General features: G+C 40.2%; 1 protein-coding gene across 2 annotated transcripts in view; it reads right to left on the bottom strand.

The window, feature by feature from the left end:
* Positions 1–4,854: 4,854 nt before the first annotated feature.
* The window catches only part of TRPM1 (transient receptor potential cation channel subfamily M member 1), a 35,573-nt gene continuing 14,121 nt past the window's right edge, over positions 4,855–26,306 (bottom strand). Inside the window, exons 14-24 of one of the 2 annotated variants that reach the window (XM_066196245.1) lie at positions 24,421–24,710; positions 23,699–23,927; positions 22,117–22,239; positions 21,647–21,778; positions 19,838–19,966; positions 19,265–19,516; positions 18,514–18,706; positions 13,764–13,908; positions 11,497–11,696; positions 10,246–10,378; positions 4,855–8,402 (exon numbers count right to left, since the gene is read on the bottom strand). In XM_066196245.1, coding sequence (XP_066052342.1) covers positions 7,139–8,402; positions 10,246–10,378; positions 11,497–11,696; positions 13,764–13,908; positions 18,514–18,706; positions 19,265–19,516; positions 19,838–19,966; positions 21,647–21,778; positions 22,117–22,239; positions 23,699–23,927; positions 24,421–24,710 — 3,090 coding nt within the window. In that variant the 3' untranslated portion in view covers positions 4,855–7,138. The remainder of the gene's footprint in view (positions 8,403–10,245; positions 10,379–11,496; positions 11,697–13,763; positions 13,909–18,513; positions 18,707–19,264; positions 19,517–19,837; positions 19,967–21,646; positions 21,779–22,116; positions 22,240–23,698; positions 23,928–24,420; positions 24,711–26,306) is intronic. The other variant, XM_066196246.1, reaches the window with a different exon arrangement.

Genomic DNA, 26,306 nt, shown 5'->3' with positions numbered 1-26,306 from the left:
GAGAGCAAACCACAGCTCCTCTCATCCCCTTTCATAACCTAAATCCTTTGGATGTCTGATAAGTGAGAAATAATACAGGACTAGCCCTTATCTTTATCCTTCTTTAAAGTTTTTGTTCATATTCAGAACACTGGTGAAAGGGAATTTAACTCAAAAAGGGGGGAAAAATGAGGGGGTGAGGAAGGCAGAAATTGCCCAGACATGAAATTGCACATAATGAATTTGCCAGTGATATTAAAAATGATGATTATTTACACCACATCAGAATTACAAGAGCATTTCTGCATCAGCACAGAGACTTTTTAAGAGTAGCTGCAAAAGCAATCTTACTCATGAGAGGATGATCACAAGATAGCAAAAATTTCCATTAAGGACTGCACTGACACATTGAAATTGCAATGCTGTTCTGAAAAGGAGCAAACAAAGTAAAAAAAAAAAAAAAAAAAAAAAGCTCTCACAAGATTTGTGAGGATTGTTACTGGAACTGGTTACAAGTTTTCACTGAAAGAGTTCTATGCCAGTAGGAGAACAAGGCTGATTTGGCAGAACTGGGCACTTTGGAGAAGCAAGTTAATTGTCACAACTTGCAGACACGCAGAGCAGGACAGGCAAGCAGAGCAGGGTAGGCAGGCGGGGCAGGGCAGACAAGGCAAAAGGGCAAGCAGGACAGGCAGGGAAATCCTCTGGCTCCTTTTTGGCAATGAACTCTGGCCATCCCAGCTCTGCCTCACTTGCTCACTTTCTTCAAACAGTTCTGCTAAGCCAGAGATTTTTGAGAATGCTTTTGTTCTATGAGAGCAGTCTTGAAAACATGGTGGGAAGACAGCTACGCAACAAGCCAGCTGAACTGAAAAGACTGCACATGTCTGGTGTTATCATTTTAAAAAATACTTTCTTTTACTCAACAGTTATTTTCCTTGCCTCTACCTTGTTATTCAGGGCTATCTCCTGTGTGCTAGCCTGACCAGGACCCTTTCACTTGGCCACTCCCTCCAAGAAGCAGCCTGGCCTGCTCTCCCAGTGGTATCACCCCCAACACTGTGGTTGTCTCCTGGGGCTCTGTTTACATACAGTGCCACTGTTTGTGGCAGTGCAGGTAATTACCTGTTAGCTATGGCTGGGGTGCATAACCTGCTGTGTTCAGTGCACGCTCAGGTTAGGCACCCTAAAATTCTGGTACAATCTCCCAAGGCAGCTCTGAGGCTAGGGAAGTGCTTTGGTTTTGCAATGCATGAGGGCTGGGGTTAAGTCAGAACAGATTTTCACAATGGTCCCTTTTGATCTCTCAGCAGATTAGAGAATGGCTTTTATTAGACATGTTCAAGAACAGGTTAGACCACCATCTGCCACTGATGCTATTGACATAGCTGAACTTGCCTGGTGCAGATGATCTCTTCCAGGCCTGTATTTCTCTGGCAACTCACATGTTTTCATAGCTCTCTGAAGACTGGTTCAATTATTGGTTTGAACTCCAAGACAAAAAGACACAAGTGTTGTCTGATTTCACAGCTGAGCTATGAGCCCAGAGCTATAGCAAATGTGCAGCAGGTCTGTGAAGGAGATTCACTCGTGAAAGTCAGTTCTATTTTTCACTGGAAGTGGCACAGTTTATTACTTTACCTGGACTCCTCTCTACTTGTGCACTCAATAGTTTGTACACCCAAGTTGCCTCAGCCTGCACTCAGAAGTGTGGGACTCTGACTGGGGACTTGTGAGGGAGCCAGCCCTACAGATCTGTATTACCTCTTACAGAATAAAAACACAATGCCTAAAATTTATTAAGCAGTTGATAAAAAAACCCCAGTTGTTCCTGAATGTCCTTGATGAAGATCTAGGAGAATAATATTTAAAATGTGTTTACTTACATAAAACAGCAACTTTGATAGTCTTGGCCAAATATGTACAAAAGCCATAAAAACTATGCAGAGGTTTTAGTTTCATGAGGTTTCTCAGGAAAGAAGCCTCCTTTGCAGGGCACATCTGTGAAGGGGAGGCTGTGTTCTTTGTGTGGAGGTTTAATGGTATGGACCTTTGCTATGTCACGTAAGGGTACTGTCCTTGTTAATCATTGTGTACGTATTACTTGCCTGCAGTTATTGGGTGCTGTTCATGGCAGTGTTTTACCTTGGCTTGGAGTATTTCAAACAGGTATTGTGATAGTGACTATTGGATTACTGGTGCTTCTAAACTACAATCTGATCTTTTTCCATGGCCCTTTTTGAAGGCTGTTGGTTTGCTCAGGTGATAGCTTGCTGAGCACAACAGTCCAGTTAGGGCAAGCAAAGGGAGATGCTTGCATCTAGAGTCATGCAGGATGAAGCACTGTGGTTTTACTGGGAGTTTCATGATGCAGAGACCAAAGAGGAGCAGGCACATGAAATTATGCACCCTCTTTTTCATTACTCCAACACCAAGCACTAGGCGGATACCAGCACTTAAATATTTCAGCTGAACATCTGCAAAGAATAATTTAAAGCCTATTATGAAGACATCCATTGTAAACATAGAGGGCATCAACCATAAAGCACCACATTGCTGTATCTAACTCTGCAGATAAAGCCAACAGTTGAAAAAAAGCAAAAGAAAGTTGCAGTTTTAAGAAAACCTGTAGCCTTTGTCTCACTTCTCCCAAGGCTTGTGGTTTGTCAGCCTACAATGCAGAGTACTGCTGGGTACTGTTTTATGACTACCGCAAACCCCCGTGCCTGGCACCATTTGAAATGGTCTTTAAACGGCCACATCAGCCAGCTCCTCACATCACTTTTGCCTTCCTGTCTGATGCTGGATCACAACAGGGGATCGAAATCCACAATTAGGCTGAATTTTCAGCTTAGGTGACTGCTGCATGTGGTAGAATATTTATCTGCAATGGTTGCAGTGAGAAGAAAACATCCCTAGGGCTAATGTAGCCTCATAACCCAGCAAGCAGAGGCTAATTGTCACTGTTAGTAACAGGCCACAGGCTTTCTGCTGACTTTGTAAGGCCTCAGGACTGAGGCTTGTTGGGACTGCTTTGTCTGAACTTGCCTTAAGCTGCCTCGAGCTGTCCCTCATTTGTTTAGCTGTGAAAGCAATTTTTTTAATGACGAGGAAATTCAGGTTTATTTGTAGGATTTAAAGGCAAGTGATGAAAAACAAGATATGGCTTTGTAGCTCACATAAAAATATCCCTAAAGTAGTAAAAATAAGGACAAAGAAACAACATGATCGTCATGCTCACCCTACAAAGGAGCTGGGATGCTGACAGCTGGCAGTATGTCCTCTCTATCCTCACTGTAGCCACTGACCATTAGACCCAGAGGATCAGAGCAGGTGTCAATAAACATCAAAATAAGGGGTAGATAGTAGTTTTTCTGTTTTTCCATCAGTAGCATAGCAGTATTCTTTTCTGTTCTCTCGTCTTGTCTCTCCTCTAATTAGATGGATCTAAACTAATAACAATTCATATATTAGACTGTTAAAACTTGTTACACTAATAATAAATTCTTGACTTTACATCCAAGGCTCCCAACAGCTTTTGAGTGCAATCCTAATTCAGGCAGAAGTGATCTGCTGGACAGGACAGTGTTGCAGAAGCATCTGTGGGACCCCAGCACTGTGTCCAAGGGCTGCTGTCATTTGGAAAACTCACCTGCTCCACATGAAGGGCTCCAGCAGCACACAGGCTTTGTGTCAGCCCAGAGCACCTGTAACAGGGCAGAGTCCTGTTATTCATCCTGCAGAGCTAATGAAATGATCCCGTTAACATCCTTGGTCATGCACTTTCCTCATGTTCCTGTTTTCTGACAAGGGCTTGCAGATGCGCTCTTTTAATTTTTATTTAGAAGAGGATAAATATTTTGCCAAAGATGATAGTCAAGCACAGAACTTTGCAAAGCATCCAAATAAGCAGCATGGAGAAACCATAGTTGGAAGGTTTCGATGGTTACTTTAATGAATTAGTAAATAATATGAAAAATGGAGATTCTTGATTCTCGGGTATCGAACTCCAGCTTCTAAAATGGATAAAGTGACTGCAACAGGAGAGGCTTGTGAGGGCAAAGTTAAGCTAGTCCCTGAATGATGCAATGTAAAAAGGGGTAATCCACAGAATCAGGTGCAAGGGTCATGAACCTGCCTTTGTGAATATGACAATTAGTCACTGTGTTGAAAACATTTGCCTTGAGGGAAAGGGAAATGTCTGTATTGCAAGATACTGTAAGACGAACAAATTTAAATTATCTTGGAGTAGTATCTCTGCATAGACATAGCCCTAGAGCACACACCCTTTCAGCTTGACCTGCTTCAGTATAGGGCAAGCACATAATAAATCATGGCAATGGAATTCACAGTGACATTGCTGCGAAGTCACCACATGCTTGGCAGTGAAGGGGGACACATCTTCCTGAAAAGCAGTATTAAACATGCCTCTTCAGAAATGCAAATTCTCTGCCTGCATCCTTTCAGCCAGTATTCAAGAAAGCATGGAGACAGACATGCAAATGTGTTGGTCATTATTCTGCTCAGTGAGCTCCGAATCTATTATTGGTCTTCTATGCACATACAAAACCATATTTAAATCTTATTAAAATGGCTGTATGTCTGAAATGACTCTGCCAAAGCCAGTATGGTTACTTCACAGTTAATGGCAGAAAGGTTGTCATTCAGTTCATGCTGTGTGAGAGCACAGAAAATATCCAAACCTCTTAAAATCATCCCTGTATAGAAAATTTTATGGAAAATTACTGGCAAGTGTTAAGAAAGAAACTTTGCTTAGAAGATGTTTGGCCCATGCACTGCATAAGAAGAAACAGATTAGTGAAGTGTTTTGACATTATATAGAAAAAACTGTATATTGAATTAATTTGCCATCTTTTTCATGTGTTTCTTTATAAATATTGTTACACAAAGGAAGTATATAAATACAAAGGTAAAATATTTTCGTTTGAAATTACATGCTATCAGATAAATTTTCAATGTAAATGCTAAAAAATTAAGTGGCCAAAACCATGATTAACACACATTTCATAAAGACAATGTAACAAGAGGTATGCAACACGCTGTATTCCATTCCACAATGCATACGGGTTGTTTAGCACAGTGCTGAAAAGCTGCATCCCTTTGTGTTTGTTAATGAATCCATTTCTGGTGAATGTGCAGGCAAACAATAAGAAGGCATTGGCAAACTGGAGGCTATTTTAACCACATATACACAATGGCTATGTAGTTGCACAGAATGGTAACATCGAAGTAAACATGGAAGTGAAACAATTTCAAATGTCATTCTGTTTTTACAAAATGTCAAGTTCCCTAAAATTGAAGAAAAGAGAAGCCCACGTAAAAAGCAAAATGTCAACACTGTTCCAACTGCAGTGAAACCGGTAAACCTGCTGGTAAAAGAACCAAGACAGAGAAAGTCCAAAAGAAAAGATTACTGAACTTTGTGAAATGTCTATGCACTTTCCACGATCATTCAGTCTGGTAACAGTACTTCAGGGTACACGTATGCATGGAATATGAAAACATGATGCAAACAATACAAATCAGATACCATTAATGCATTTGTAGAATCATTCATCAATCTCTGCATTTTAAAATGCTGTAAGCATCATTGTCAAGGAGGATATGGAGACCTGCACTGTGGGCCTCATGGTGAGTGAAAAAAGAAATGACATCTTTTCAAAATAGCGTATGAATGAGTCCTGATGGGTAATGAGTTAAGCATAAACCTTTGACCAGCATTCTGGAACAAGTAACGTGCCTTTAACTCATTTTCAAAATTGTCTGCTCAGTGGTAAGCAGCCTCTGCAAAGAGAGGTGCTGAACATTTGGGAAATCAAAGTTCCTAAAATTTTAACAGTGAGGAAGGATGCAAATAACACCCTGCGATTATGAAGAAAATTATTCACACTTAATACTTAGAATGCCACTGTGGAGACAAGTGCTTTGGATACATCTAACGAGAGATGTTGATTTTCACTCTTAGTCCTCAAAACGCTTTGGCTGGAGAGACTTTTTTTCCTCCTTTGACATTTGTTTTTGAAATTTACTCAAGAAAACATACAGAATTTTTATCCTCATCTGGAAAATTTGTATTTTGTTTAGACGGACTCCTAGAAACTGTTCCTTGTTCTTCATGTGTTAAAATGAAATTGCAAAATGGAAGATGAATTTGTCACAGTAGATTTGCTTCAAGCAAAGATCGGCTGTATTTTGATCTCACCTCACCTCAGAACACCTTTCCTGTTCTGTTTTGATTTGTTTCCCTTGCAGGCATCTAAGAAGTCAGAATCTTATTCTAAGTCTACAGGGACTTCTGTTGTAATCCTCATTTATACAAAACACTAATGCAGATCTTGGATTTCTATTATTAAAATCTCCATGTAGTTGATATTCTTAGAATCTCCCTAAACATTTTGAAACAATGATCACTGTTTTTCAACAGTTTAAGGCTGTGAGCATGCTTTGGGTTGGGGACAGATGTGATCCTGAAAGCAAGATTATGCCACTAAAGTTCAAGGACAGATTAAGAGTATGGCTGCACGTGGCTTTCCAGGTCAGATTTCTCCAAACACAACTGTATTTTGCCACTCTGACCTGTTTTAGTGGATGAAAAGTGCTATGTCATGCCATTCTGAGAGAGAAGCCAAGCAGCATGCATGAAATCAGAAGTGAAAGAGGGGACTGCATAACTTTTCCTTGCCTCCACCAGTTTTGTTTTGATGTGAAAAACGGCATGGCCACAAGAAACCAGCTGCATAAGTAAGGATAAAACTCAGGCTGGTTAAAAATTTGTTCAGTTTGAGGAACTGTCTGATAAAATTATTACATTATAATATTGCTCTTCCTCTAAGAGCTTTTATAAAGAGATTGTCAGTAAATGGTCTTATGAAGGAGGCTGAAATGGAACAAAGTAAGATCTATATAGTCGGCATCTGTGGACTGTACCTTCTCTTTATCCAACCCTGAGAGAATATCCCCCTTTTACCCAACCAAGCAAGCATTTACTGAAGAACAGAACATGTATCTATTAAGTTTAAAAGAAAATAAATAAATATATTCAAAATTCTTCTTTAGAAATTAATTTTAAAATCGCTAATTTGTTCGGTTAGTGACGCTGCTTTATCGACTGTTGGTAAAACAGGGGCCATAAGCCACTTTAACATTCAGTTTCTGTGGACGCATTTTCTTGGCTGGTTTTCTGTTCTTCTGTTGCACTGCCAAACGCTACCACCAAATTAGTTACACTGCTGGCATGTCCTGGTCTATTTAATTTGTCCTTCACAGACTTGGCTTTCCGGGAATGGCTGTGCAAACTCTTGGAGCGTACTGATGGGAACCCAGAAGCCCTTTCTGGCTTTACTGACAGTAAATTCTCCTTCTCGGCCTTGACAGTGGCAGGCATAGAGGTGTAAGAGGCACTCATACCTGCTTCACCAACATTACTATCGTCATCTGTGTCTACCTGCTTCTCCTCTGCTTGCCTTTCTGCTTCAGAGATCAACCCGGGGTACTCTGGAGGACGCTCCTCAGAAAGCTGCTGCTCAACTTCATATTTCCACTCTGTGGCCCACTGTTCAATTGTAGAAGGGCACACCTGATCCATAATGGTACTATACTCTGAGGTCCAGTTGTTAACTCCTCCAACCAGCTTTCCACCTTGTGCAAATATAAAGCTCCTTGACTTCATCATAGTGGTTTGACAAGCACTGAAAGTTTCAGGAGGAAAATAGCGCATTGCTTTGGATTTGTCCAAGGGATAAGAGATGGTTGCTTCTAGCTTGGTACGTTCTACTTTTAACTGAGTGTTCTGAAAATCTGGTCCTGCTACTGACTGACTGTTCGTAACAGCATTCATCTGGTTCACCCTTTGAGGAATCATTCCATCGCTACTGAAAACACCCTGCTTTTCACTCCCCAAACCACCTGAACCAGAATGGGCTCTGGAAACATTCTGTGCAATTTCTAGTGTAGATTTACTGTGATCTGCAGTAGTGACTGCATTAGCACTCGAGGTATGGAGTCCAGTTTGGTGTTCCGGAACCAGCATCCTTGGGTCTGCTCCATCTTCTTTGGTACCAATAGAGTGGGCTTTTTTACGCATGGCTGGTGACATGGGCGTGGTGCTGTCATCGTAGGTGAGCTCATCACCACTGATGTGGTATTTGTACATGCTGTAGCCATCAGAGCTGTTCACACTGCTCTGCCTCAGGAGGTAAGCAGCATCACACTCCGACGAGGCCCGCGAGCGCGTGTACGTCAGCTCGGATTTGTCGATGCCCGCCAGCTTCTCCAGAGCGTTCGCCATCCGACCAGAGAGCTCTTCCAGCTGAGACAGCCGCAGGTCCACTGTCTGCAGAGAAGCTTTCATAAAATGTTCTCTTTCATTCACTTCTTCCAGCCTCATAGACATATTTTCAACTCTGGAGTATAAAAAAAGGAAGCAGAGAACAGAACCTGTAGAATGGTGCAGCAACCCATTACAGGCTCCTGATTTCTTCCTAAGGCAGAATTTTGTGGTGTGTATCATGCCTTGTTCTTTTTTCCTATGTGCAGCAATAAAAGCATGAGCATTTTCTTGTTATCTATGCTTTCTGTACACCATATTAGAGAGGTATTTGAACTTTCCCCTTATATTCATGGCAAGAGAGCCCTTAGGGACAGACTACTATTAACATTTCTGCATGTGCCACCCACTGTGTGCTCAGTTATTCTCTTTCACTGTGAAGCATCAAATTAATTACATGAAAAGTACTTTCTAATGACATGCTCATGGTGTGACTTAAAATAGCATCAAGCATGTTGTAAAACAGGTTCTGCAGCTGTAGGAGAGAGAACCATATGCTGGTGTTGATGGGATTGCTTCAGCTCTTGAAACACCTTTCTATTTTGTATCAGCTGAAGGGAGTGGAACTATTGTCTAGTTCAATTAAAATAATACTTTTCCCCATTTTCTTCTTATCATTTATATCATAATGGATGTGATGGTACTAGAAAAATGCATATAAAAGTAATTAATTGGGATATGGCTTAGAGATCATATACTAGTAAATCAACTGTGGAAATTAATGTTTTCTTGTTCCCATACACAAAAGATGACGAAGCATCTGGAGCAAGGAGCCATGAGAAATAAGCAAATCTGCTTTGTGGCCATAGACCATAGTGAATCAGTGAGGCTTATCAGCCCTGCTTTATTCTCTGCCACAATACCTAGGATTTTGACAAATTGCCATGGATAACCAGTGTGATAGAAACTACTTGAATATATGTAGCAGGTTTAATTTACTTCTCTGTTCTCAAATTTTACATATAATAATGCAAGATGTTCAAGGCCTCTCTCAAGAGAAAGAAGTTTATCTGTTAAAGAATTATCTGGCTCACAGAGCGAATTCATAACAAATGTAGATACATACATATAGATATATAGATAAATATGTATGTGGTGTACTTCATCAACAGAATACTGTGAAGTAGGTTAAGGTGAAAGAGTGTTTAAAATAAAATAATTTTCATTACAGGGAGAATTTTTCTTCATTTCAAGGAATTGACAAAAGACCCCCATCTCTTGACTTAGATCTACTGACAGAACAGGCAGAGCCTTTGGGAACAGTCCTGCCAAGTGACCTGGTAAAAAAGGCTGCTGCCATTAGCACTGTGCGCTTACACAGCAATGTGCAAACATTACCTAGTCCTCAGAATAAGCATAATGATTTACATGTGAATATTCCCCATCTTTTAAATGGGGAAGTTCATACTGAAAAGCTAAATGCCTTGTTCAAAGCCTGCAAGAGAATCTGTGGCAGAGATTAAAATTCAGCAGTTGTGAGTTCCAGACCCTAATGCAAACCACAAGTCCAAGGGAAGAACCCTCAGTGCTTTTGTCATTAAGGTCCAACATGTTTCTCATGGTTGGATGAACTGTTGGAAACTCAACAAGCAGCAATTTTCTCAAATGGATAAAAAGCATAACTGTGATCCTCAGATAGATGAGAGGTATAAAATTCATCATAAGCAAAGATGTTCTTATAACAAAGCTACCCAAACCAGCAGATTTAGTGACATAACAGCAGGAGTAACAAGAAATTTGCTCTTTTGTGAGATGCACCTGCTCAGATAGTTATTTGGGACTCAGATCAGCTTCTGAGTCTGTGGTGGTTTTCTTCAAGATCAAAATCTTTTGTATTTTAACTCAACCGTGGGTATAAAGAAGATATTAAAAAGACTGTTCCTGACAAATGGTGTGGATGTTTTTGTTACAATAGGTACCTTTCAGAGGTGACTCTGATGCGTTCATCATTAGATGACTGCTGCTCATCCTCTTTCTCCTGGAAGTATTCTTCTACACACTGCTCTTCAAACTCATACAGTTTTTTTAGCTCTTCATCATTCAGAAATAACTCTGTGCAAAAGAGAAAACAAAAGAGGAGTTTCCTTTTTCTGAACTTCTGGCTGACAATTTAAATCCAAATTAGCAGTTTATTTTGGACATAGACATACTGCAGATTCTACGCCTGCACTAAATGAGCGGATGAGTTTTTAAAATAGGCAATGAGCACTTAGCTAAGGATGGGCAGAGCTGTGAAGGCAGTGGAATGCATTATGACATCATCTGCGTCCATGGCCATCCGTGGTGGGCTCGATGTTCTGAATGACTCTGGCACTGTTTAACAGCTCTGCATTGAACAAACTGGACAGATTTTACAAGATAAAGACTTGGGCAATCTCTGCCAGTTTGACTGTTCCTGCATTCAAGTGTTATTCTTAAAAGGATGCCAGTTATAGGCAACAGATAAACTTAACAGATTCTTCACAGACATTCTTTGGATAAGATGTTAAGAAATATTTAATCACATAAGAAAAATCCAAGCTTTTGGGGAACAATTCATCTTTTATCTGGATTTGTCTCTTTGCATTTGGAAGGAGTGTTACATTTGCTTTTTTTCCTTTTTTTTCTCCCCTATTGTGCAAAAATGTTTCCTGTGAAATGTAGAAATAGAGGGATGTTGTGAGCCTCTGATTATTTCCATGATGCATACAATGAAAATATTAATTAACAGTTACAGAGTATGTTAGGAGAAGAATCCCCACAGTTCCCCTGTGAAATGACAGATAAATCTCTAAATGATAGGGGGATACTCGCATTCACAGATTGCTCACATCACAGAGCTGACACTATAGCTGGCACTTGAAACATTTGTGATCCCTTCCTCTGAAACTCCTATTTGCCCCTCCCAACATATGGGCTTCACCAGAACTTGGTAAAGCCCTGGATTGAGTAGATACCATCTCACTGTTTTAAGAAAGCGTGTTAAAGGAGGTATTAACGTCAGAGAGTTGCAAATTCTCAGGCACCCACAGAGCCCAAGAGCTGTTAACTTGATACAAATATTGGCCCATACTGTCTTCAGCAAATACACTTGATGGTCAAGGTGAACAAAATGGTTCAGTGCTGTGGAAGCTGCTGCTTTCTGCTAATATGTTGCCAAGAGCTCAATTTAGAGAAGATTTCTTGCGTACTCAGTCCCCTGTCACGCTCGTCCTGGTCTCCGTCACCCTTCTTGCAGCGGCAGCAGATGCGCTTGATGATGATGTAGATGTGGCTGAAGATAATCATTGGTGGTGGCAGCACAGGTCTGTCATGGAATGTCATGATCAGCTGGTACCGTTGGAACTTCCAGACTTGGTTGGATATTGATTTTACCTCAAAGAAGGTATTGCTGAAAGGAAACATAGGAACAGTTTCTACGAGGTCCCTAATCTCACTTATCATTGGAGCAAGTGCTATGTTGAAAAAAACAGCAGCTAAGTAACCTCATGGAGCCACATGATTTGCTTGGTTCAGCTCTTTGTTGGTGCTACTGAACTAAGGATTAAATTGAACTCATGATTTCACTACTCCTTTTGAAGGTAGCAAACAGAAGGTGCTCTGCCGCCCTCAGGCACCACTCGGAACAGTCCTCTTAGATCATTTGCTCCTACAGTACAAATCCCTTCGGTGCCAATGAAAAGAAACTCACACGATTTATGCATCACATAATTGGTATTTTGGGGCTTGGTTAAAAACTATTTCTTTTAACACACGGCAGTATTTGATGCTACACAAAGTATTAAATCCATGAAAAGTATTTTGTATGCTAAACTCAGAAGCTTCACATAGTCTGCCTTTAATATGCTAATCAGCTTGACCTACATAGAAGACTTTTCCAGTTTTCACAGAATGTCCTAAATTCAAACTTTACTCCCTCAAACTTCTGATTTGAAAACATGGTGCATATTCTTGTAAAGGAATTTATTCTTGGAAGATTAATCATTTTTACAGCAAAGTAAGATGTGTTTTAAAGACGTTTAATTTTGAAATTGGTATGAAGTGATAGTAGTCAATCCAGAGGTAACAATTGTCACAGTTATGAAATACCAACTAAGAGAAAGCAGACTTGATATTCTGTCTTAGAAAAGGCTTTTCAAGCTATTTTCAAGTATCTTCAGACAGCTCGCTCCACTTCTATGCTGGTGATCATACTCTGGAACTTCCTTTTTCTATTTTCTGTCCACTTATTTCCTAACTTTATGTGCTTTAGAATATCTACATTCATAAAACCAGTTAAAACATCTCTCTGAAACCAAAGAATGCCTGTGTACACATAGCTTTTGCTTTTTTTAGGTTAAGTATAGATGAGACTATGATCAATGATAAGTAACAAGCAGAAATTCCCCAGCTAGATCTCAACCCTGTGCAAGCAGGCTGGGATGGCAGGAGTTAACAGCATGACCTACTTCCCAAACTGCTGATTCCTTGGTCCTTCAGCCAATAATAGCTACCATTGTAAGATTCTTCCCCTTCTCTCCAGCTATGTGACTGGCATTTGAGTACTTTAAATTCATGACCTTTTAAGCTACATACATCAAATGAAAGACAGGCTTTGTGAGCTGCAGATTTCTGGGCACACCAAGTAAAATTTTTGCATTTGCGACAGAAGTTACCTACCCTGACAAGCCCTCCAACTCTACATATTTGAAGGCAACAAAAATGGATCACCTGCTTTTCTCAGGCGCTCTGTTCAGAAAGTATTGTCAGCAAATAATTGTTTGGTTTGGGTTTTTTTTTTTAAATCCCTGCATCATGAGAGGAAAAGCGTGCAACCTAAGTGCAGGTAGGAAGAACAAGCAGCAGAAATTTATTAAATTTTACTCCAGATAAGTCCAAATATAGATACGTGCACACTGCATGCTGCTTGGATTGGCCACAGACCTTGGCAACACATAGCCATCCTTCCTGTTGGTTTAAGGCCAATACAGACTATTTTTTTGGGTCATGAAAGGACTCTGCAAGGCCTTTATTTCTTTTTCTAAATAGAAAACAAAACAAGACCCAAAAAAAAAAAGGCCAGATGATGTGGTGGAATGCCTCAGGCTTCTGACGTTCAGAGCTCTGTTGGGCTGTTCTCCTGCAGAGCTGTGCCTGCCAGTGGCGCACGGGTTTCTGTCAGGTGTGTGCCAGGTTTCATGGATCCTACTTCTCATCTTTCCAGAGCAACCTTGAGGCCTATCATTCTCCATTAGAAGGTAATTGGAAGGAGCCAGGTTCTCACACACACATGGCTGCAATCGCTGGCAAATTCAAAGCCACCTTTCCTCACTCTTCTCCCCGTTGCCAGTATTTGCCAGCCACATCCAAGGAATAATGAGATTCTGAGTGAATGCAAACCCTTGCAGAATCAGTTGATGGGCTCGAACAGAAACTTTATTCTCAACAATAAGACAAAGATGCATGATTGTTTACATACTTGAAGACAGCGATCAGCAGGTTTACCAACAGGATATTTGCTACCAAAAGGTAACAGGCCATAATAGCAGGAGTGAGCCAGGCCCCTGGGATGCATGGAGGGAGGCGTTTCCCATCATCATCATAAAGATTGTCCCCACAAGGAGCTGAAGGAAAAACAGCAAAGGTATTTTTCACAAATTGCCTGATACATAAAAATATTATTCACATTTATTTAATGGTGACACATGCATAAATGTTGCTGAATTTTGTCAGTTTTTTCCAGGAGCAAGTATGTACAATTTCTACTTCAAATTCTGCTTTTAACTACATTTCCCATATTAGTGAATGAAGAGGCAACTCCTTTCTGTAGTGTGGCTTTCTATTCACATTCCCATGGATTGTCTTTTTCTCACAGTAATAGTCAAAGACCAGATCTTAATGTGTATACATGCATATTAATAGTGGAATTACAAACAAATTATTGAACCTAGCTTGTAAGCATACCTTGTCAAAGAGAGAAAGCATTGGCTTGGTGGCACCTGGTTGCTGAGCATAAATTCAACATTTATGGGTGCCCAGTGTATTGAAGAGGCCTTTAGTGACCCTGACCAGCTTCACTGGGAATTTACATCTCTGCCCTCTCTGCACACCTGGTCCTGCCTGAGCTAAGAGTCACCCCTGCCTCCAGGATGGATCTTAGACCAGTGTTAGTCCCCTGGATGAACCCTTCTGTCTCTGGCCCTGTCTCTTTCTGCCCCTTCCTGCATCCCCTAGATGGACCCCAGACTGTTACTTGACCTGTCTGGGGCTGTTAATGTTACCAGCAGGTTAATGCTACCAGAAAGATCAATTCCCAAAATGAAAATTACATAGTAACAGCAAAATAAGACTACTGAGAATGGGACAAAAATTGAGAATATTGACCAAACTAATATAATTGCCTGAAGTCATTCTCTACATAGGTTGTCTCAGGTTAGAGCTGTCTTGGAACTGGATAAACGCAGCAAGTTTGTTCTGTCTGTAAGTGCAATGCCAACATACCTGATTTCAAATACAAGGCTAACTTTTGGAACTATTTCGTAGCGGGTAAAGTTTTCATCAGCTACAGATTCTTTAGCTGTAATCTCAGCAAATGCAAAGTCTGACAGAGTTCATAACAGCTTTAGTTTATGTGAGTAGAAAACCCAGTATTTTTAAACATTTTGCAAAAAACCCCAATGCTTCAAACTCACTTGAAAAATACTTCAAAATATTTGAAAACAAACTAAACTTATTTACTGAGGTCTCAAAGAGCTATTTGGACTGTAATTAATAACATTTATTTTACTTGCTTTTCAAACATCAGACCTACATGTTTTCCTGGTTTTCCTAAGAAAAGTATAGCAGGAAAGTTACGTGAATCCTAATTTTATTCAACTGCACCAATGAAAATACTGCCAAAACCACAGTAATATTGTATCTAGGTAATCAAAGGGAATTAGTTATACAATGCCACTTATGCATCATAATTTAAAAAAACTCAATTATTTTACTGTTGGTGAACTAGAAACAAGTCTTAGCAACAACTCAGTTAAAACTCAGTTAAAACTTCTGATCCGCATTTTGCTCTGCTCATTTTCAAATGAAACCATCATAGTAGAAAAAAAATTCACACCTGAATATTGGATGAGTGCTGTAATTAAAATATGAGTAACTAGTCAAGAAAAAGATTAATGAACATGTTTAGCTAAATGAGATAATCAGCTCTCCACAGAGACTTACGATTGATTTCCATGGCATAGACTGAACATCATTCCAAAGGAACGGAATAGAAAAGGAGGCAGGGAGAGAAAAAAGAAAACAATAGAATAATAAAAAAACAGAACCCAAAAAAAGATGATTGGAAATACAGTTCTGCTGCCAAGAAAAGATAAGCAACTCAAATGTCAGAACAATAGAGACATATGTTGAGAAAAAAGTCTTTGTTAAAAATGCATTGCATACTGCAATTTCCTTTTCATGCTGTTTTCCCCAAATGTTACATATGGCAGCAAACTAATGATAATAATATATCACAAAATGCTTCTGGCAGATGATCATTTAAATATACATGATATTTCTGGCAGGTAAACAAAACTGGCCGTCAACACGAAGCAACTCAAAATTTATCACACAAAAATAATTCTTTAGCTATTATGGAAACATTTTCTCCTCTTTTTTGTTTGTTTGTTGGTTTTTTTTTTTGACCACCCTGGCTTTGAATCTGTCAGCTGTTTCTTTTGAATAGCTACATTTCCATTAATAGGCATGCTACTGTATACTGTAATAACATCAGTATCATTAATGCCCATTTTGACTACCAGTCTGGGTACTTGCTTGCCAATTCCTAAATGCGGGTAAAGAAAAGTCACACTATTGAAAGAAACTCAACCAGGCTTCTCTGTTGTTTAAGAGTATGATGCTGTTGAGTACAACATGCTGATAACTTCTCGCTTGTGCACATCTTCTGAAGAGAGTGAAGCACACAAGAGCTTCTGGGGTGCATCAGAAAAGTGTTACCAGCAGAATAGTCCAGTCATGGGCCACAGAGATTACTAAGGTGATTAGACTATCTGACAAATGAGGCAAGACTGAGAAAGCTGGGATAATTTAGTCTGGAGAAGGTCAAGGAGATCTTACCAATGTTATAAGTACCTAATGATGTGTGGGAGAAAAGAACACAGAGTCAGACTCTTCTCAGTGAAAGAAGAAGCAGCACTGGGCAGTGGGCAAAGGCGGAATGTGGGGAATTCCATTTAAACCGGGTTGTCCAGGGAGGCTGCACAGTCTTCATCCTTCAAGGTACTGTAAACATGACTGGACAGTCTCTAAGCAATCTGGGATAAATCTAATTTACCCTGTTTTGAGCAGGAAAGTTCAAATGGATGATCTCCAAAGGTGCCTTCCAAGCCCAGAAAATTCTGACTTGTGATCTCCAGATGACACCCTATCCTCAGAGAAGCTACTGAAAAGTCCAGCTACCTTTCAGAGGGAATATTTGATGTAATACTTCTTCCAAAAATTGTTTACACCCCCGGGCCTTGCCAAAACCAGCCATCAGCACTTGAGTCAGAGTCGTATTACACTGCCCATGGCCATTACTCCCCAATGACTTCTGAGGCTGCTTTTGTGGTGTGTTTACAGAGAACCACAGACAGGTTAGAGTGAAAATTTCTTACTGAAAGCAAAACGATCTTTGGGAGTCAGTCCATAGACTTCTACACAGGAGAAATGTACAGAAGAATTGTAAGGCAGTGTAGAAAAACGCCATGCATAGCCAGAGTTATTTTAATATTAAAACAACACAAACCCCCAGATTAGTTTGTGCTTAGGCTACTGACACAGCAAAGCTTCTGACCTGGGAAGGACCGAGTAGCTGAACTTTTACAACCAGAAAGCCCAAACCTTTTGTCCCCCAAATCTTTTGCACTGCTGAAAAAGATTTCCAATCCAAAGCATGCTAAGTATATGACTGGAAGCATGAGAGAAGCCTGGGACACCTCTTACACTGAAGAGATGGCTGCCAAGGTGTGAGTTTTGATTTATAAGGAAATCAAACTGTCCACACTGGCAAATACTCTTTGTTCAAACTGAAGTAGGATTTGAATGCACAGAGTGAGGTAAGGGATAGCCCATTACAGTCACTTCCTCTCCATGGGAGAATTGTCCCACTTGTGAACCAGGATAAGCTCAGGATCTCTCATGTGCACCAGAACTGCAGTATCAGACAGCAGGTCTGGCTTGACCTTTCACTTAACTGTACCCTAAGTTACATTAAAGAAACAAGCATTCATTAGGAAAACAAAAAGTTGATGTGATGGTACACTGTTCAGAAACAGACTAATGACTTTCTTTCTAAACAGTTAAAGTACACTTTATTGACATTTAGAATGACAGCTTCTCGTGATGATGAATTTTAATGGTTTTTGAACTTGGACCTTCAGGTTCTTCAGCCTTCCACTTCCCTACCTGTCAGTATTTGGAGGTGACTGCAGTAACACATACACAAAGCTGAAGCAGCTTCTGTCATTTCAGATAAAGTGCAAACTACATGATACACACTAGAGGAGGCCAACTGCACATTGGACTGTTGTACAAATTTCAAATATTAACACAAAATTAGCAGCAACAAGACATCTTACATCTCCTTTAAAATAATGACAGCTATTTTTTTAGCGTGCAGGTTTCCTGTAAGAAAGGCTATTTCCTCATTCAAAGCTAATCAAGTGGAGTTGTTTTTTTTTGTTTTGTTTTCCCATAGGTTTTGAACAACATGAGTGATTCATAAAATGGAAGTGTTCTGAAAGCAGACAGATGTATGACTGGGAGTAAAAATGTATGAGCTCATTGCTTGTGAGCTGGAGATGAAAGGATTTGTGTATTTTAACCTCCTGCACAAGGGATTTATTTCTTTTCTTCTCCTGTTGGAACTGACTCTTAGTAAATCTTTGAACGAAAATAACATTTCAGAATGATCTCTGTTGATCCCTCCAAGCAAACAGAACACTTAACGCTGCCATGCTCTGGACAGGAGAATATTCTGAACTACATCACTTTCTGTGTTATCTGAATTTGAATACAAACCAAGAGAGAAGACATGCAGGTGGGGAACAGAAAATTGTTCAGTCTCAGGTCTGCCACAAGCAAACAACAACAATATCATCGTAAAGCCAAACCACTACTTCCAAATTAAAAGCAGTCTTTAATTTGGATCTGATCATCTGCCTCAGAAACAGGAAACAGACTCTTACTATGAATTCTACTCTTACGGTCTATCTGGTCAGCGAACACCTCTCCGTAGATCATCCAGTAGGGCATGTAGAAGATGTTGCGAGCCAGTCTCCAGGAGGGCTCCTCGTCTGGGTGCAGGATGGCCTGGCGGGCTACTCCAAAGCTCATCAGAACCACAAGCATGATGACCACGAAGTACAGCATGTCAATCATCTGCATGGAGAGAGCACAGAGAGGCTCTCAGCACCACCAGGGAGCACGGTGGCAGCAGCAGGTCTGTCTGCCAGCATGCATTAACAACAAACAAGAAAACAGCAAGAGAATCTTCTTGACATCATTCTTTAAGTAATACTCAGGTATTAAGCATAGATAAAAACACAGGGAAAGCAGTTACTTAACAGAATACCAGATTATATTTAAAAATACTTAAAATACTAAAATCGTTGCTATCCCTGTTCTCCTTTGCATCAAATGTACTATGCTGTGCTTTCAGTACAGACCTCCTCTGTGGCTGCAGAGAGATGATATAATCATTGCTTTACCATCTCCTGTGCACAGCTGATGGTTTTCTGGATGATCCTGGTGTATCTGCAATCTGTCATTGCATGAGTATAACATCTTGTGTGTGTGTGTGTGTGTGAAATTCATATGGCAACTCTTCACAGGCTGTATTCAGTCCTACTCCATAGAAAACCTCTTTTTAAAGCAGAATGGAATTTAGTTTCCCACAGAGTTCTTCAAGACATAATTTATAGCAGTTTAGGCACTAACCATCTTTCCAATCATCATGACGTAAGGTCCCAGATACTTGTTCACACCAAAGATATCCAGTACTCTAATGTACCAGAAAATGATATCTACACAGTAAATCACTCTTCCATAACCCATGTAAGGCTGGTTCTGCAGGCGAAGAATTGCTCCTATGATAAATACTGAAATTGCCACCAGGTCAGTAATATTCCAGTATTCCTGGAGCCAAACTTTGATCTTTTGGCTCAGCTTGCCAGGCTCTGACATCAGAATCTGAAATAAAAACCGAACAAACGAACATACAACAAAGAAACAATTAGGAAAAACTTCCAATTACATGTTTGAAGTAATGGTCATGAAAAAAGACCAATCTTGTCATATTCAGCAGGTGTCTGAGGCCCCCCTCCACTGTCAGCAAAATTTGTTTCGAGCAAGAGTATTTTTAGTTATTAGTATATTCTAGAATATGTATACAGAGAGGATGCATCTCTCCTGTATGGCCTCTCAACCCTGTGCACAAGTCCATGCCATTATAATCTCTAAGAGCGAGCTTCATTCTAAGGATTATGAGATGTTGGTATGGTCAGACTTTACCTCTCTGACTTTCTCCAAAGCCAAGGTCACAATGTAGGAAATGACAATCCATTCCTGGACTGATGGCCACCGTTCCATCCGCACCAGGATGATGTAATTAAATAACATCAAGTAACCAAGGTATGATATCTGCCAAAAAAGAGGAAAATCCTTTATGGATTCTAGATGATGTATCCTAGATCCTTCCAGATTAGGCAGTGTTCAATTACTTGAGATGACTTACACACACACACAAAACAAACCCAATCTCCGCTAAATTGTATTACAAAGTCCTGGATTGTTACTGTAAACCATTACACTCATAATGAGAGCTAACACTCAGTTTTCTACAACCACTTGTGTAAATGTCAAACTGGTTGGTGCTGGTGTTTCCAAGCAGCCTTTGGTGACCAGCCAAACTAAAAAATTCTGAGACCTCGGAATACCAGAGCTAAGAAATCAAAAAGGATTCAATGACTGCAGGGAAAAACCAGCCTGGAAGCAAAACAGTAACCAACCAAAAGATATTTCAGGGAGGAAATGGAGTTTTATAAAGAATGGAATTTTCAGTGTGAAAGGTTTACCCACCATCTCAAGGCAGAAGTAAGGCAGAACAGGGAACAGGGAACAAAGAAGGCTGCATCACCAGAGAAGAAACACCAGACAGAAGGCAGTCAAATCCTCTTAGCTGAGGGGCCTGATAATGCATGAAAGCAAAGCCCTCTTTACTCAATTCCCTAATAACTTTGCTAATTAGGACATTCATATCAACCTGTGTGTTGAGGCTAAGTGTGAAATATTCAGCTGCTGAAGACCCTTATTTCCACAAGAAAAAAAAAATTCCTCCACAGACCTCCAGCAGCTAAAAGAATCACAGAGGCTGCGGAATATATGATCCAGACAGCTGAATTATCTCATTTGTTGAAAGAAGAAAACCAGCAATTTTAAAGCACTCTAAACCAGGCCCTTTATGCCTGGGGCTTTTACAGTCTACTAAAATGTAATTTCTTCGCACTGTAAAACCATGTTGAATACTTCTCTTTGAAATTAAATAGGAATTTCTCTTTCAAATTATTAACTCAGGCAGCAGAAAGGGATCAATGTAGTGTTTTGTGATTAAAATGTGCTAAAATTAAAAATCTACATATTACTATGACCTATCAGGTATCAGGCACCCTGATCTTGAACACATCTTGAACCAGTATCCCTTTTACCAGGCATACCCAAAATTTATAAGCAGTAGCATGAAGAGATGTTCTGTTTTATTATAAGAGTTTAACAGCAGAAAATTCTTGATGCAATAAACAGAAAACTAGATACCTGTTAAAAGTATTTTAGTTTAGATTTGTTTTAATTGTTTTTAATAAAAGTACCTATGAAGCCTTAGCAGACTAGGATCTGTGCTCCCATCTGGGCTGCACCCATCTGAGCAACAGGGCAAATAGCAATGATACTGTGGGGTTAATTCTTGGGTCCTAAAGGGCATTTCAATGCAGAATAGGAGCCAGGTCCTTTAGAAAGCAGGAGAATCCAGCCTAGCTTGGATTGAGTGACTGGATTGTGGAGCTTGCACTCAGTTTTGTGTATTCCACACCAAAACTTCCCAGCAGATAGGAGCTTTAGGAGGCTGACAATGTAAGATTCAGTTATTCATTCTATTTCACTCTCTGTGCATTTTTCTCTGAATAAAGAGAGTGCCGTGCCCATCAGATTCCACAAAAGTCAGTAAAATATTTATTTATTACATGGTTAGTACTTTTACATTGGAATCCTTTCAGTTTCACAGGTGTGAGAAAAACGATTTCTATCAGTTTAATCATCATGACTTACTGTGTAGAACCAAAATTTGACAATAGGTGCATTATAGAATTCATAGATCTTTGTTCCAATTGGAAGGCTCTGTTGTTTTTTCTTTCCATTCTCTTCATCCCCTTTCCGGGAGCCTGTATCTGCATTTGCATCCTGGAAGAACAAAGTTGTCAGATTTCATCAATACACAGCAGTAAAAATAGTAGTTTTCCTCAACCACAGCCCCAGCCAACTGTTAACTATGCAGGGATTCCCCTGGGCAACAGACCTCTTTTAAAAAGTATATAAATAGAATTTTGTAAATCTGTGGAACTACACAGACACCTCCTATGCCCTGAGAATCCAGTCTATACACTCCCATAATTCTTCACTGATTTTATCCCTGGAGGAAGTTGAGTTTTTAACCTGAGGGAGCTACAGCATAATCAGGGAAGTCAGAAAAATGAGCAGTCCTGAGATATTAGAACTGTCTAATAACCTCCATTACTGACCACATTTTCCTCCTCTTTTTCTTTGCCTTCCTCATTTTCTTTTGATGTCTGGTAGGAATAGTCATCATAACTCCGATACTCTAGGAAAAGGATGGTGGGAGGGAAGAGAATTCCCATTATAACCTGTAAACAAGAAAGATTTCAACTCAGTATTTTTTTACATTACAGATTTTGCAACAAGGTAGGTCCCAACCCAAAATTTTCCTTTGTACAGTATTCAAGATATTCTGCCATCCTCAAGCCTACAGGAATGAGTAAGTACTTAAGAAGCATTGGCAGTAAAGTATTGCATGAAATATGGCACCCTGGAAAGCCTCCCATCTCCACAAATACCCTGCAATTAAGAAATTGTGCTCCAAAATTAGTGTCCAGGGAAATGTCATGGAATGGACACAGTGGTGGTTAGAAGAGGTCTTCAGGTTTGTTACTGGAATTTATAGTTACTTCAGTCACCTACTATAATTAGTTTCATTAGTTAAAAAGACTATGGAAGGTGAAATAATCTTCGCAGGTAGCCCTGGGAAAATTCTCTTACTATATGAGATTGCTTAGATACAGAAACACAAGCCAAAGTACAGAAAAGGAGCAGAGAAAAGAAGGCAGGTAATGAAACTAGAACAAACACCAGGAGGTTGATTAATTCTTTGGAGAAAAGAAAGGAAAATAATAAATATATTTGGGAAGTCCCATGATGCAATCTGAAAGGCAGGACAGCTGCCTGAAGATATTAAACAGTTTTAAGAGGGAGATATGGGAAGTGGAAATAAACTGAGAATGGCAGAGACAGTACAATGTGTGTGTCAACAAACTTGGGAGTTTGACCTGGGAAGACAGATACAGCACTTTGTCAGTAAAGGGGATTTAAAGAAATAAGGAGGCGAGCAGGATGGGCCTCCATATGTGTGACAGCAACTGCATAACTCAACAAAGAAAGGATTATATTCACATGAAAACACACACAAGCAAACACTGCTCTGCTTTCTTAGTGTTGACTCACTCGTGTTTCTCTTCTGTGAGAGCCCTCTCACATCACTTAGTTTTTTTGTAAATCACACATTTAGGAAATATTAAAATCAATAAGAGAGACAGCATCATCAAATCACAGAAGCAGGAAATAAAAATCACATGGTTTCACACAATGCAATTGCACAGATTTCACTCTTTTCAACACTGAGTCTCAACTGGTCTGATATTAAGCGATATAAGAAGCATGTGTCCACATGTGGTGTGTTTTATCTCTATTCCCATTGTATGGACCCCTAATGGAGATATTTTTGCTTGTCTCCAACTAATTTTTAATAGAAGGATTATGTTCTCAATTAACAAATCTCATGCTTTATTGAAAGCCACAACTTTTCTCACAGATTCCAATCATGCTAAGTGTTTTATGGAGTTACGTTTTCCTTTGTCATGGCGTAACATTCCTTAGATATCCTGAAATTGGAAACAAAAGAAATTAGCTTTAAAACAGATATGTTCTGAAAACATCTCCAAGCAAGCCATTTTTGCTGTGCAAACACTCTGTATAACAAAGTGCTCCATCCAACAAACTCTCTTTGGAACTGATGCAGAACAGAACTACCTTAAGGCCGGGGTTTTTCCGCATGCGCAGTCGCCCCATCCACATGTCTGTCAGGAGCATCTGGCTGCAGGTGTGAGCAATGAAGTCCCTGTGTTTAGCTGCCACAGCCAACTTCAGGCAGGTAGAATTACTCCAGTTTTTCAGCTCATATGTCAGCAGTTTCATGGCAATCTGCTCATCGTGTTTATAGGACTGATCCAAGAGTTCAACAGCCAGCTGGCCAAAATCTCTGGAAGATACAAGATAAGATCAATGAAGCTTGACGTAGAAATCAGTCTGCTTTGGGGTTTTAGTTCTGTTCACTGCGTATCATGTCTCAAGCTTGATTTGGGACAGTCTACAAAAGTTCCAAACCAACTGTTAGTGAACAGAGGGAATTCGCTTAGACCAATAACATCTTAAAGGCAGATTAGATATATCATCAGATACTCCTTAATTTGTGGGAGTAAATTCTGAAAATAACTTTGTGAAATAAAGCTATCTACTTTCACAGAGAGAAGCTGAAGAAAGAATGCATTCTGTCAGAAAAAATACAAGTCTTCTCCTTGCTAGTGCTGCCTTGAGATCCCAAGACCACGGTTTGCCTTATCTCTAGTTGATGAATTGGCTCCAAATGGCATTCTGTGAAACTACATTAGGAAATTAATTGTACTGGACTGAAAGTAAAGCTTCTCAGCAAGCTTGTAGCAAGTGGATATAAAATCTGCTCTGCATTTACTAACTTTGAGTTGTTGTCCAGATCCTGAGAGATGTCATCCACCAACTCACTCTCTGAAGACTCGTGGGCCATAGACTTGTACAGTTTACAAGCCACAAGTGCCTTGGCCATGGATTCCTCCCCTCGTTGCCAAAGGAACAGGGCCATCTTCTGCCGTTTCATGAGCACAGCCCACACCATCAGCTCGTGAAAGGGGTACTGAAAGCGGCTGACTTCTGGGTCATCCACGTCAATATCAATCTCTTCCTCCTTTTTTTTCTTTTTTTTCTTCCCTTTGGTGGGAGGCTCATCATCCTGGGAAGAAGAATTGTTACCATCAGCTTTTGACAGCTCACCTGACAACAGCACCATGCATGGAACAAGTACTGAGAGGACACATTATCCTCAAAGTTCTAATTTGGCTTTGCAGTTTGCTACCATGAATGCAATAGGACAGAGCATGCACTGGGCAAGCACACACAGACTCCAATTTTATTCAGGGTGCTGTTTCTTGTACTCCTAGTTAAAAGTCACCCATCCTGGAAAAGTGCAGTAGAACCCCTTGATACTGAAGGCATCCCTTCACACTGCATTGTACACAGACCTCTACTGCATGTGGAATTGCACAGGCTGGTCTGCAACAGATTATTATTTAATGAATTCCTCTGCAGTGTCGGTGGGACTCTAACAAAGCTGAATTCCCTACAGATGGGCTCCCCTGTCATTTCTGACTTTGTGTGTCGGTGTCTATCCCTGCAGAGCAGCTGCACATCTTCCAGGGACCAGAGCACTTTTCCCACTGACGTGCAGGCCATGGCAACATGCAAAAGGCAAAGACAGGCACATAGCACCCTTAAGAACAGCAAGATACCAAAGGGAGTCTTCACCTTGGAGTAAGCAATCTCCTCTTATGTATGCAGTGCACATGGAAGGTATTAATATCCCATTTCTTAAAGGGATAGGGAGGATAGGCCATTACTACAGGAACCAACATGGAAGGAACTGAAGGGAAGTAGTGACAATGAAGCAGGATCCTGAAGGGAGAAAAGCCATGATTGGGAAAATTAGGGTTTTAAAAATGTAGGAAGAACATTGCATATATAAGTGTAGACAGAGATCAATATCACTGTAAACCTAGAGACCAATCTCAGAAGTAGATTGCAAGAAAAAGGAATTGCCATTCTACAAAATCAGTTCTTGTTCAAGCAAGCTCAGCATAATGCACTATTTTTCCACAAAATGTGAATTCAAATCCAAATTCAGAATTCAGCCTCCCACACCATTTCCAAAGATGACTCCTCAGCTCAGCAACTGAGCACGTACTTCTCCTTCAGCAGTTTTAAGAACTGCAAGTGGTGACCTCTGCCTTCCATGGAAAATTCAGGGGTCACCAATTGCACAAAGTATTTACCATCTCTGAAGCACAGGACACAAAAACCTCAAATGGAGGACAAAAAATTAGGTCCTCTACACCCTAGGAAAATCAAATAAAAACAAAACCCTGTGTAAGATAGAAAGTGCTGAGGAGTCCAAACTTCCTGTTTTAGAGCCGCTAACACTGGAAATAAAAAAACCCAACCATATGGAGTCACAGCAATTTACTGATCACTTCAGCAAAAGGAACGCAAATGTTCTTTTAACTTTTTCTTTCTCTTGGAAGAAGGAGCAGGCTCTACCTGCTGTCAAGTGGAAAGAACACTTCAGTTTGTGCCACATAAAACATTTCTCACTGAAAGAAATAGGAAGATCAAAAAAAGCTTTTGGAGAAGCCCTGTGATCAATGCTGATCAAAAAGGGTCTCACCTCTGAGGGGCTGAGCTTTTGGCCTCAATCCAGGAGAAAATAGGAAGCTGATCAGAGAGATTAAACACAACCTCTTTCAGAGGTACTCTACAGATTTTCTCTGTTGAG

This window comes from Chamaea fasciata, unplaced genomic scaffold, assembly GCF_029207755.1.
Source record: "Chamaea fasciata isolate MVZ Bird 193981 ecotype frontalis unplaced genomic scaffold, bChaFas1.0.hap1 SCAF_14, whole genome shotgun sequence".
In the NCBI taxonomy this organism is placed as follows: Eukaryota; Metazoa; Chordata; class Aves; order Passeriformes; family Sylviidae; genus Chamaea; species Chamaea fasciata.
Note: the sequence above shows the minus strand (reverse complement) of the source record. Positions and strands in the feature narration are given on the sequence as shown.